Genomic DNA, 11,417 nt, shown 5'->3' with positions numbered 1-11,417 from the left:
AAAAAAAACACGGATGGTTCGATGAAATCCACGACTGCCGGAGACGAAATTGTTTCGTTCTAACTCACATGTCTCACTGAAAGTTTACACCGAGAACGGAAAAGAATTTCGGAGCCCTCAACGAAATCCAAAATAAATAAAACCTCAAATAAGAAATTTCGAATCGAGGGAGGTGATTGAAAAAGACAAGCCAAAAAAAAGATACATAAACGAATTCAAAGTGAACATAAAGGTTGTACATCGGCTTTCCGCCCGCTGAACAATTTGTTACTTTTCAATGTTGCCTTGACCGCTGAGCCCGGAGTGGTCTGTTGGGATAACTCCGGCACTGTGTCTGATCTAATCTGCTTCGGCCCTGTCTGTGCAGCTAGGGGAGGGCATGCTGACATTTTCATTGCATTTGAACGTCTTAATTTACTGGAACTACAATTCTGGCACTCTTTTTTTTAAAGAAAAAAGCTCTCTTGCGAGAAATAAAGAAGCGCTGGCTATTGTGACGAGGGAGGGTTAAAATGATCGAGATATATTTCTCTGCCTCGTCTGCACGGAGCTGCAGTCGAGATTTTTATTCATTACAACAAGCCCTCGGCTAATCAATTTGCTATTCATGGGCGGGTTTTTTTTCTCTCTCTGTCTCCCGCCCGCCCCACTTTCTATCTTCTTCAAAAAGCAAACGATAGGGACACAGATGCTCAGCAGATAGGGGAGCTGGATTACCGCTGGGCTATAAAGAAACTGTTAAACGGGAGAGAGGCGGGACCAACAATCCATCAACCACTGACTGCAGTTGTGTAGGCGAAGTTTAGTGAACATATGGCGCCGGGCTGTTTTCAAGCAATGTTGTGTGTGTGTGTGTGTTTTTAAACAGTATCGCGCTACGACTGCGTCTGAAGGAACCTTTCCTCAATCAACAACTGAGAAATAAATAGCAGCCCACGCGATTTTAAACACTCCCCGCCGCCTCAGCTACCCGAGCCTCCCCAAAACTAAATCGTTTTCACAATTTATCCCCTTCCCCATCCTTCATTTATCAGCCTTGACTAATCTCTAAACTATTTTTTGATAATGTAGCAGAACGGGATTTCAAACTGCGCGCTGCTAATTGTTTACAATGGTTCCTCTTTCTCCCTTGTAAAATACACAAAACACATGTCATTTCTTGCACCAGCTCGATTTTCCTCCCCTCTGTAAATAATAAATTAATCGATTATACGGTCGCTTTCCTCAGATAAATATTAATTAGTTTGTCTGTTCGGGAAAGTACACGCCGGCAGGCTTTAGGTGCTGACACGGGTAGTTCGGTACAGGGTGATTTGGGTGATGCGTCTATTTGGGAGAAGGCGGCTTGTATAATGATACTTAATAATATATGTATATATATATTCATTATCGGGGCGTCGCTGGTCGAGGCCACCATTCATTGCCCAGCCCTAGTTTAATTAGTGCTATGTTGAAATTATGTAATAGGAATTTATTGTGAAATTGGCAAATGAACTGGAGGGGAGATTTTAGTTTGTACACAGTGAGTTATTGTGATGTGGAACGCACTACTGAAAGGGCGCTAGAAGCAGATTGAATAATAACTTTCAAAAGGGGAAATGGGATAAATGCTTGAAGAGGGAAAATAATTAGGAGGGGAAAGGGGGATCCAATTGAACAGCTCTTTCAAAGAGCAGGCACATGCACGGTGGGCCGAATGGCCTCCTTCTACGCTGCACGACTCTTAATTGTAGAATAGGTAAATTAACAAGAGTTGCAGAGCAGAGAGTTGAGTTTATATCGTGTCCCACCGTCTGTCTGTGAAACCTTTTGAATTGTGTCACCTGTTGTGAATGATTGTGAAGTGCAGCGGATCAACAGGGACAAACGCCACAGCCCATTCTGCACAAAGTCAGGGTATATTGGTGGGGGCAAAGGCGGTTCGAACCTCCACCCCTCCTGCGCTAAAACTCGAATTACAAGCCGAACATCGATCGAGGCATGAAGTGATTGGGTAGGGGAGTGGGTGGGGGCTCCATTCTGTCAGGGAGCCTCACTCAGCGCCCCTCTAGTGTCAAGGGTGGGGTGGGGTGAGCCTAGATTTAGGCTGCGGTTACAGTGCACCTACAACCGGCAGTGCGGGAGAGAGATCCCACACCCGCCACCGACCACAGTTATGGTGTAAATGCACAACAAGATTGCAGGAACAGCCCCGAGATTAGTAACCAGCAGGGCAATTCTTAAAAATAAATTTTAAAAAAGTAACGCCGGCCACGATTCTTTGCCCAGTATGGACGCGGGACCTTAAAACGTACAACTCGGTCACTTGTCAAACGAGCCATCTGAAGGGAACTACCTCCAGTATAGGCACTAAATATCAACCTGTTCAAATTCAGAATGGACCTTGAACCGAGAGCTGACGAATACATAGATTATAATTTTTTTTTCTTTATATTTAAAAAAAAACGAGAAAGCAACATTGCTTACTATAATTCGGCTCTTCTGTCTTTATTCAAAATATATACACACAGCCATACGATCCCGCCGATCCACCTCCCTTTGTCAGTTTAATAATGCTTCAATAATTTAAGTGATTTGCTCGATTCGGCTCTGTCATTTTAAAAATTGCTGCAACTGGACCTTTTTAAAGCAGCTATTTGTTTTTTTGGAAAAGTTTACACGACATTTTTTTTTGCAACACAAATTATTATTTTTTTATATATATAAATGGGAAAAAAACAAGAGAAAAGAATAAAAGATGAGTTTTACTTCTGCGACCATTCTCGAAGATAAGTTAAACGCGTGTATGAATCCCTTGGCTTTAGAATATTTTATATATATATGTACATATATATCTATATATATATATATATATAAAAAGGTTATGAACAGCAAGACATTGTCTGCGGGGGCAGTCCGGGCTGATATAGCAGCTTATTCGGGGTTTAGTGGGAGATCTGTTACTGATTCGGTCAAATAAAAAAAAAACAGGAAAAAAATACAGACAATATATGTAAAGAATTGCACTCATTTTCCCCAACACAAATAACACCGATAAGAGGTCCTCACACACAAGACGCGGAAGGAATTGTCCGCTTCTCCCTGTCTCCATATCTACCTGTTCCTTTTGAGATTCAAGAACGTGCAGAGATTCCAACGTTTAAAAAGTTTTAGAAAGGATATTTGTTGTTTTTTTTTAAAGAAGTTTATAAATGATGCACTTAATTCCATTTGTTTCTTCCTCCTATTGATTTTCAGTTTGTTCCCTGTGTTGTTTAACCCAATTTCTCACGCTTTTATATATATATATATAATATATATTTTAAATATATATATCTGTTCGACCTCATTCAATCGTCTACTTCTATTTCCTCGTCTTCAGAGAATTCGTCAGTAGTCTGATCTCTGGAGGAACACTGGGGCGAGTTGGGGAAGGGCTCGAGTCCCAAGGCCGGGGAGAGTTTGGGGGAAAGGTCTGAGGGGTCGCCCTTGGAGCCGGCGGCGTCCTCCGGGAATTCTTCCATGTGCACCAGTTTCTCCAGCTGCTGAGGGGGCAGCTTCTTGAGGGACTCCACGTCGGCCTTCATCTCCTCCAGGTCGCGCTTGAGCTTGGCGCGCCGGTTCTGGAACCACGTTATCACCTGGGCGTTGGTCAGGCCCAACTGCTGGGCGATCTGGTCGCGGTCGGCCGGGGACAGGTATTTCTGGTAGAGGAACCGCTTTTCCAGTTCGTAAATCTGATGGTTGGTGAAGGCGGTGCGGGACTTCCGTCGCTTTTTCGAGGTTTGTCTTTGGCCAAACGTCGTTACATGATCTCGACCTTGGAAATAAAAGCGGCAGAGATATAATACAATGTTTTGTGATTGCAAACAATAGATACACAGACTATAAATATGCCCCCCCCCCCCCTCCTCCACACACATACACATACAAACAGATTTTTATTCATTCCTGGGATGCTGCTGTTAATTAAGGCCAGCATTTATTGCCCATCCCCAATTGCCCCTTGAGAAGGTGGTGGTGAGCCGCCTTCCTGAACCGCTGCAGTCCGTGTGGTATAATCTTTGGTAGCAGTTTTTTTTTGCGACAACTGAATGTCTTGCTAGGCCATTTCAGAGGGCAGGTTAAGAGTCAACCACATTGCTGTGGGTCTAGGGTCACATACAGACCAGACCTGGTAAGGATAGTTTGCTTCTCTTAAAAAGGACATTAGTGATTCAGTTTTTTTTAATTTGATACGAGTTTCATAGACACCAGCTTTTTTTAAATTCCAGATTTATTTAATTAACTGCATTTAAAGTCCACAGCTGTGGGGGTATTTGAACTCATGTCTCCGAATTAATAGTCCAGGCCTCTGGATTATTAATCCAGTAATATAAACAGTCTACAACACTATGCTACCATGCGCGAGTATGTACCATACCCATATGCATATACACACATCCATATGAATATCTAGGCACACATATATTTATATACACAGACAAGGTTGTCTAACAGCGAGCTAGAAAATATATATAACGGGGTCAATATTACATTAAACACACTTTCGCAATGCCTCTCCTTCTCTAATCTGTTTTTGCTCCTTCCTGATCAGTTTTTTTAAAAACTGTAACAGCCCGAACGAAATAATTGCTAACATCGCGTCAGATGAAATCGTCTGCGGGCAATAGCGAGGCTGTTTTTAAAAAATTGAGAGCTTAAATATGAAAGCTTGTTAGGGATACATGTCAAGGCAGCGAATTTCCATTTTTTGTATATGTAGACACTGTAAAACTATGTATGTGTGTGTGTTTATATACAGATAGATCAATCGAGGCACAGATTATAATAGAATATTGCATCTATGTACACACTCTAGTGAATGCGTGTCTACTGTATAGGATGCAATGGATTACATATCCCTATCCATACAGAATCAATAATGTCATTGCATAGGGTGTAAAGTGTAAAATCTTGTACATACACTGTAAATTGTGCATATTACACACCTGCGTTCACACTCTATCCATATGTATAGATTGTGAAAAAGTATATATGGATTATAGATTTATGCAAACATATATATATATATGTTGTCCTTATTACAGCGCATGTAAAGGTGCATAGATGATGCATTTACAGACTAGAGTGCATGACACCGCATGCTAAAGTGTATATTAATTACATAGCTATGTAAACACCATTATACAGCACCTGAAGACAGGCAATAATTACACATCTCAGTACAAGCGCCATAAATGTGCACATCATGCAACATTTAAAAGCTTATAGTTACACACACACACGCTTTAATTGTGTCAATTCCACTGCATGGGAAGGTGTCCCTGAAATTCGGGGTATCGTTTAAATGTATTTCCCTCTGTGACATAAGGGGATCGATGAAACTGTTAACGGAATAAAAAAAATGTTGTTTTTTGTTTTTTATGAATGTGTAGCTGTGTGACTAATACATCTCTCTGCTCCCAGAATCGAGCGCGAGGTTATATTTCTCCTGTTACAGCTACCGCGGGTGCTTAGCTCAATTAGCCCCCACTTACATGTATAAATGGATACACACACACACACACACACACACAGACCGAGGTGACAATTTCTTCCACCTCCCTTCCCAACCCCATCTCATAAACAAGTTTCCCTGCGTGAGTTTAAGTACATTTTGCTGCAGTTGTTTTCACAAACGGGGCTATTGTGACTGAATATATTCAGCAGCCCGGGGGGGATGCCTTTTTTAAGTAAACTTCTTACAATAACATTTATTGAAAGAAGGTAAGAAAGGCCCTCGACCATTATTCAAAACTCACATTTGCCAAAAAACATCAGATATTGTTTCCCTCTACTCGATGGAAACACAGGCGCCTCCCCGCACATATGTTTGATATCAACTGCAGTCATGGGGTATAAAACTTAAAAAAATATTAGCTATAATTTATGTATATTTCTCCATTATACACGCGTGTTCAGTTTGCGTTATTTAAGACTCCCTAATTGATAGTCTTGCTTTATTTTTAAATACCATGTTAGAGATGATTGCACTAAACGTGATTTCCACCAAAAATCTGTTCCTAAAATGTATTTCCAACACGAGAGTTTGAATAAGAGAGAAATTATTCTTTTTGATCCGAATTTCAGCCCTTCAAATAATATATATATATATATATATATATATTCCAAGCGGAGCTTACTATGAAAATATTGTTTTTAAGATATGATTAAGTCGCAATGGTTTGAGAAAGCTAGATGGTGACAGGGACTGGGGTGTGTTTGCGTTCGACACTTAAGGTGTTCAAACACCTTCCAGACTAAACCATAACTAAATGTTAATTACAATGCCCATACAGACAAAACAGTTATATATATATTTAAAAACAACCGGTATGATTCGGTAGAACGAGAAACCCCATTAAATATCAAATTATTAATATAAAATCAATTTAATCCCATTTTGTGGAGAGTAATTGTAACGAGCATTGAACCACTTTTTAGAAGTTTAAAAAAAAAACAAACAATGATTTTGTTGCAGAATAAATTCTGGTTAAAATGAGACAATCGTTACGGATTAGGAACAAATACATTTAATTGATTCTCCGTGGAAAATACAAAAAACGAAATAAAAATGCCCACTTAAATAGGATTTTTACGGAATAATCTACCCATTTTAGCCAGTATCTTGATACAGAGTAATTTACAATTGGAGATGTGCTTATGATATAGCTCTCTGATATTAAATTTAAAACACACACACTCAGGAATATTATGAGAAATGCTTTGTTTTAAATGGTAAATGCGGGCAATCAGGCACATTTGTCTAAATCCCAGGCAGTTTTTTTAGTGACATCAATTTAGTGAAAACTTAACTTACATTTTTTTTAACTATTTTTCCCGAATAGATTAGAATTTGTGTGAACAGTTACAAAAATAAATAAAAGTGGTTGTTCAAATACCTTCGGCCGCTTGTATCACACTCAGTTCCAGACCCTTAAAAGTTTTGCTGGCGAGTTCTTCCAGAGCGCAGAGAGGCGAGGTTTGAGAAGGTAGACCGTTCCTCGCAACGCCGGGGCCGGATCCTTTCTCGGTCGGACCCGGGCGGCTGGACGAGCACAGATGGGAGTTTTTTTTCACCGAGGGCTTGTTGAGAATATCCTCGATGCTGAAAGGGGTGAGGGGCTTGTTGGAGTTGGCCGGGGGTGGGAAATGATCCAGGGGGCTGCGCCGTCTCCTCTCTTCGATCCTGGGCTGCGAAGCCGGATTGGATTTCATATTTACCCCCGACGTCATTCTAGGGGGGGAAAATTTGTCGCTTCAATTTTTTATTTTTTAAAGAAAAGCCTCCCCCTGTAATTCTCTTCCCCCCCCACCAACGGTAACAGCTTGGCTTGGGGGGTTTCCTCTTCTGATGGTGGTTGGAGGCGATTTAAGACGGGGACGAGTCTGAAATCTTTGCGAAGTTTACTAGATCTGAATTGACCCGGAACATTGGAGCCAGCAGTTTTTTTTATTCCAGTCCTGAAATAATAACGACCTCAAGCTTCTATTTACCAAACTGCCTCCTTCTCCCTCTCTCTCTCTCTCTTTCCTTCTGTAATCGAGTCAATCCCACACGGGGAGGGGGAAACACACACACACACACAGCTCTCCCTCTCTCCCCCCGCCCGTCCGACCGCCCCTCTTTAACAACAAAAAGAACCAAATACGCCAAGTTAGAGAGGGAAAGCGGCCGCTAACTCGTTATCTTTGATTGGAGGGAGATCAATTATCAGAAAGCGCACACCGAGCTATTGGCCAGCGGAAGGCGTCTTAAAGGGGTCCAGTTAGATTAATTAATGGAGGACACCAATGGGAGGAGTTAATGGCAATGCTCGCAAACTTTTGCTCTCTCTATCACCCCCCTCCTGCCTGCTGCTATTAGGTTGCTTCTGTGTGTGTGTGTGTGTGTGTGTGTATTTTTTGGTGTCTGTAATAGAAGTTGATTCCCTCCCTCTCCTGTTTACCGTGTTGGAGGGTGGGGCTAGGGGGAGAGGGAGGGGGTTGTGGAAAGAGGGTGGGTGGGGAGGTGGGTGGATAAGGAGAGTGGAGGCGTGTGAATGCGGGAGGAGAGGGGAGATGAGTGGGTGGGGAGAGGGGAGGGCAGGTGGGCGGGGAGAGGGGAGTTAGGGAGGTGGGTGGGGAGTTAGGGAGGTGGGTGGGGAGAGGCGGGGGAGAGTGGAGGTAGGGGAGGGGAGGTGGGTGGGTGGGGGAGAGTGGGGGGGAGGGGAGGTGGGTGGGGATACAGGAGGTGGGGAGGGGAGGTGGATGGGTGGGGGAGAGTGGGGGAGGGGATGGTGTGTGGGTGGGGGGGAGTGGAGTGGTGGATGGGAGGTGGGTGGGTGGGGAGACGGTGTAAGTGGATAGGGAGCGTGATGGGGAGAGGGGTTAGGTGTATGGGGAGGGAATGTGGAGTGATGTAGGTGGGTAGGGAAGAGGGGTGGGGAAAGGGGGTGGCGAAGGTGGGGAGGGGCTTAGGTTGGTGGGTGGGGAGGGAGGGTGTGGGGAGAGGGGGTTAGTTTTGTGGGTGAGGACGGGTGGGGTGGGGGTTGGGGAGAGGCGGTTAGGTTCGTGGGTGGGGAAGGGTGGGGAATGGGGGCAGGTGCAGAGAGGGGGTTAGCTTGGTGGAGACAGGGTGGATGGGAAAGGGGTGGTGAGGAGGGGTGGGTGAGGTGGGGGAGTTTGGTGGGTGGGGAGAGGAGGGTAGGTAGATGGGTGGGGAGAGAGGGTGGGGCAGGGGGTTATGAAGGGGGGTGTGGGCAGGGGGTAGGGTGGGTGGGGAGAGGGGTTAAGTGGGTGGGGATAGGGATGGTGAGAGGGGCAGAGGTTGGTGGGTGGGGAAGGGTGGGGAGGGGTGAGTGAGGAGGGGGAAATTGGTGGGTGAGGAGGGGGCGTGTTGGGGCGGGAGGTAGGCTTGTGGGTGGGGAAGAGTGGGAGGGGTGGGTGGAGAGTGGGGGTAGGTTGGTGGGGAGAGGGGGTTAGGTGGGTGGAGAGGGTGGGTGGGGAGGGGTTTAAGTTTGTAGGTTGGGAGGAGGAGTGATGGGGAGAAGGGGTTAGGTTGGTGGGAGGGGAGAGAAGTTGGTGGGTGGGGAGGCGGGGTTAGGTGGGTGGGGAGGGGGTTAGGTGGGTGGGGAGGCGGGTTTAGGTGGGCGGGGAGGGGGTTAGGTGGGTGGGGAAGGGGTTAGATGGGTGGGTGGGGAGGGGGTTTAGATGGGTGGGTGGGGAGGGGGTTTAGGTGGGTGGGTGGGTGGGGAGGGGGTTTAGGTGGGTGGGGAGGGGATTAGGTGGGTGGGTGGGGAGGGGGTTAGGTGGGTGGGGAGGGGGTTTAGGTGGGTGGGGAGGTTGGGAGGGGGTTGGGTTGGTGGGGAGGGGGTTTAGGTGGGTGGTGAGGGGGTTATGTGGGTGGGTGGGGAGGGGGTTATGTAGGTGGGGAGGGGGGTTAGGTGGGTGTCTGGGAAGGTTTGGCCTCCGTGGGTCCAATTCCGCTTTGAAGCTCTCGAACTGAAACCAGCTTCTCTTGTCACTTTCAATGACGTCACCGCGGGGTGCTAATCGCCAAAGTGTCGGGTTATTAGTAAACTTTTAAATCTTGCAACCAGCGGATTAACATGCACGATAAATCACCTCTAGGTTTTAAACGTGCAATTGCGCTCTTTCTTTCTCCCCCACTCCGTGTGAAACGTGAATTCTCAGACGAGTCGATTACATTTGTAAATGTCTTATTCAAATGTTTCGAAACTCAAATCGATTGCAAAGAGGTGGGCAGTAAATCAAATTCACGTTAAAAGGTCGGTGTTATCGCGCCCATCTCCAGCAGCTCCCAGATTTACAGCAATATGCTTTTCTATTTTTTTTCAAATGCTGTGTGTAAATATCATTTAAGACGCTGTACACATATCTGAATCAAGTGAGGGAACAAGAGGGTGATATTTCAGCCCCTTAAACGGAGCTTTTTGGGGCAAGCTCATTGCGGGGGGAGGGGGAGAACAAATCTTAATTAATGACTGTTTAACCAAAACCTGCTCCATGATTCCCAGCTTAGACCCAAAGCTCTGTCTTCTGTACCGAGTGAGATTTCCAAAATCCAATCATTTGAATCTTCCCAAAATAAAATTCAGACTGTCAGTAAACTGTTGGATGCATTTATTCCTTTACTTATTTCAGAGCTCGAGTGTAAACAAATACTATATAATATACATACAATTTAATTATTGTTTTAAGAGGCAATCTGCATCAGGAGTGTAACTAGTCTTAAACCATCACCCTTACAAGATGGCCTTAAAGCGGGCTGCGGCGAGCATGTGAAACGGCGACTGTGAGTTACATTGGACGCGTGGGTTTAAATCAGACGGCAGATGGAAGGAACGGGTACCTGAGGAGATAAACTATTCGGGTCTCCTCGCCTGTCCCCCTTTAAAAAAAAATCAAAATCTCCCTCCGAATTATGTTGGATTCGTTTGGGGCGATATTTAAAAAGACTGGTAATAATTAAAATCCGTTGATTCCGTACATGTGTGAGTGCGTGAGCGTGTATTATAAATATATATGTGTGCGTATATCATATATAACGTGTGTTTCTATATTTTATATATGTGTATATATAAATTAGATATATGTGCACATATTAGAACATTTAAATTGTCAGCTCAATTTTTGATGTTAACAGATTGATTTCTTCCATCGGATTCTAATGTTTAATTTGCCCTTTTGTGTGTGTATGTGTGTGTGTGTGTGTGTGTACACACAGTAGTCCTCACCCCCTCCCCTCACACTGGTAATTTCTCAATGGATTACGTAGAGTGACAGAGTGTGCAGAGGGAAGAGCCATGCACAGACATCCTGAGGTCATATAATAGAAACCGAATCGTGTTCTGCTGATATCCGATGTACTGTCTCGAATCCTCAAGCCATTCCACCTTACGACAGACTACATAATAAACCATCAAAGGATAGCAGATGCGCCTCCAAGAGGTGGGGGTACTGGGTAGGGGGATAAATACTTAACCGCAAAAAACTCTCCAATGTCAGACCCCCTTTTAAACTCTACACCAATCCGCTTACAGCCAATCATTCTAACCATACATCAGCCCTCCGTTTAGGAACAAAAAGAGAACTACTCTCTCGTTAAATTCGAGACTCGATTGAGAACAAATTTCTAACACTGGCGAAAATATAAATAGCCTCACCACTTCCCTTGTACCAATTACCAACTTTATTTACAAGCCTCGCGAGCAAAAACAAGAAAAAAAACGATTTACAAGCTCATCAAAAAGTGTGGGAGCAGATTACTAACTGAAATATTTTTTTTTTATTTCTTCCAGATCTGCATGTAGATTTCTCTCACTCTGTCTTTCTCTCTCTCTCTCTCTGCATCCAAATTGCACCATAAAACCCCCAGACTTAAGATGGAAATC

The 11,417-nt window shown here is 44.4% G+C and overlaps 1 protein-coding gene across 1 annotated transcript; it reads right to left on the bottom strand.

Moving 5' to 3' along the window:
* Positions 1–2,946: 2,946 nt before the first annotated feature.
* On the bottom strand, positions 2,947–7,767 carry lbx2 (ladybird homeobox 2). The gene is made up of 2 exons (XM_070861092.1): positions 6,924–7,767; positions 2,947–3,799 (listed from the first exon to the last, which is right to left on the bottom strand). Exons 1-2 carry the CDS (start codon positions 7,255–7,257, stop codon positions 3,330–3,332), a joined length of 804 nt encoding a protein of 267 aa, XP_070717193.1. The 5' UTR covers positions 7,258–7,767; the 3' UTR covers positions 2,947–3,329.
* Between the last annotated feature and the right edge of the window lie 3,650 nt (positions 7,768–11,417).

The sequence above is a fragment of the Pristiophorus japonicus genome, chromosome 2 (assembly GCF_044704955.1).
Source record: "Pristiophorus japonicus isolate sPriJap1 chromosome 2, sPriJap1.hap1, whole genome shotgun sequence".
Taxonomy (NCBI): Eukaryota; Metazoa; Chordata; class Chondrichthyes; family Pristiophoridae; genus Pristiophorus; species Pristiophorus japonicus.
The sequence above is the reverse complement of the archived record's forward strand: the minus strand, read 5'-3'. Positions and strand labels throughout refer to the sequence as shown.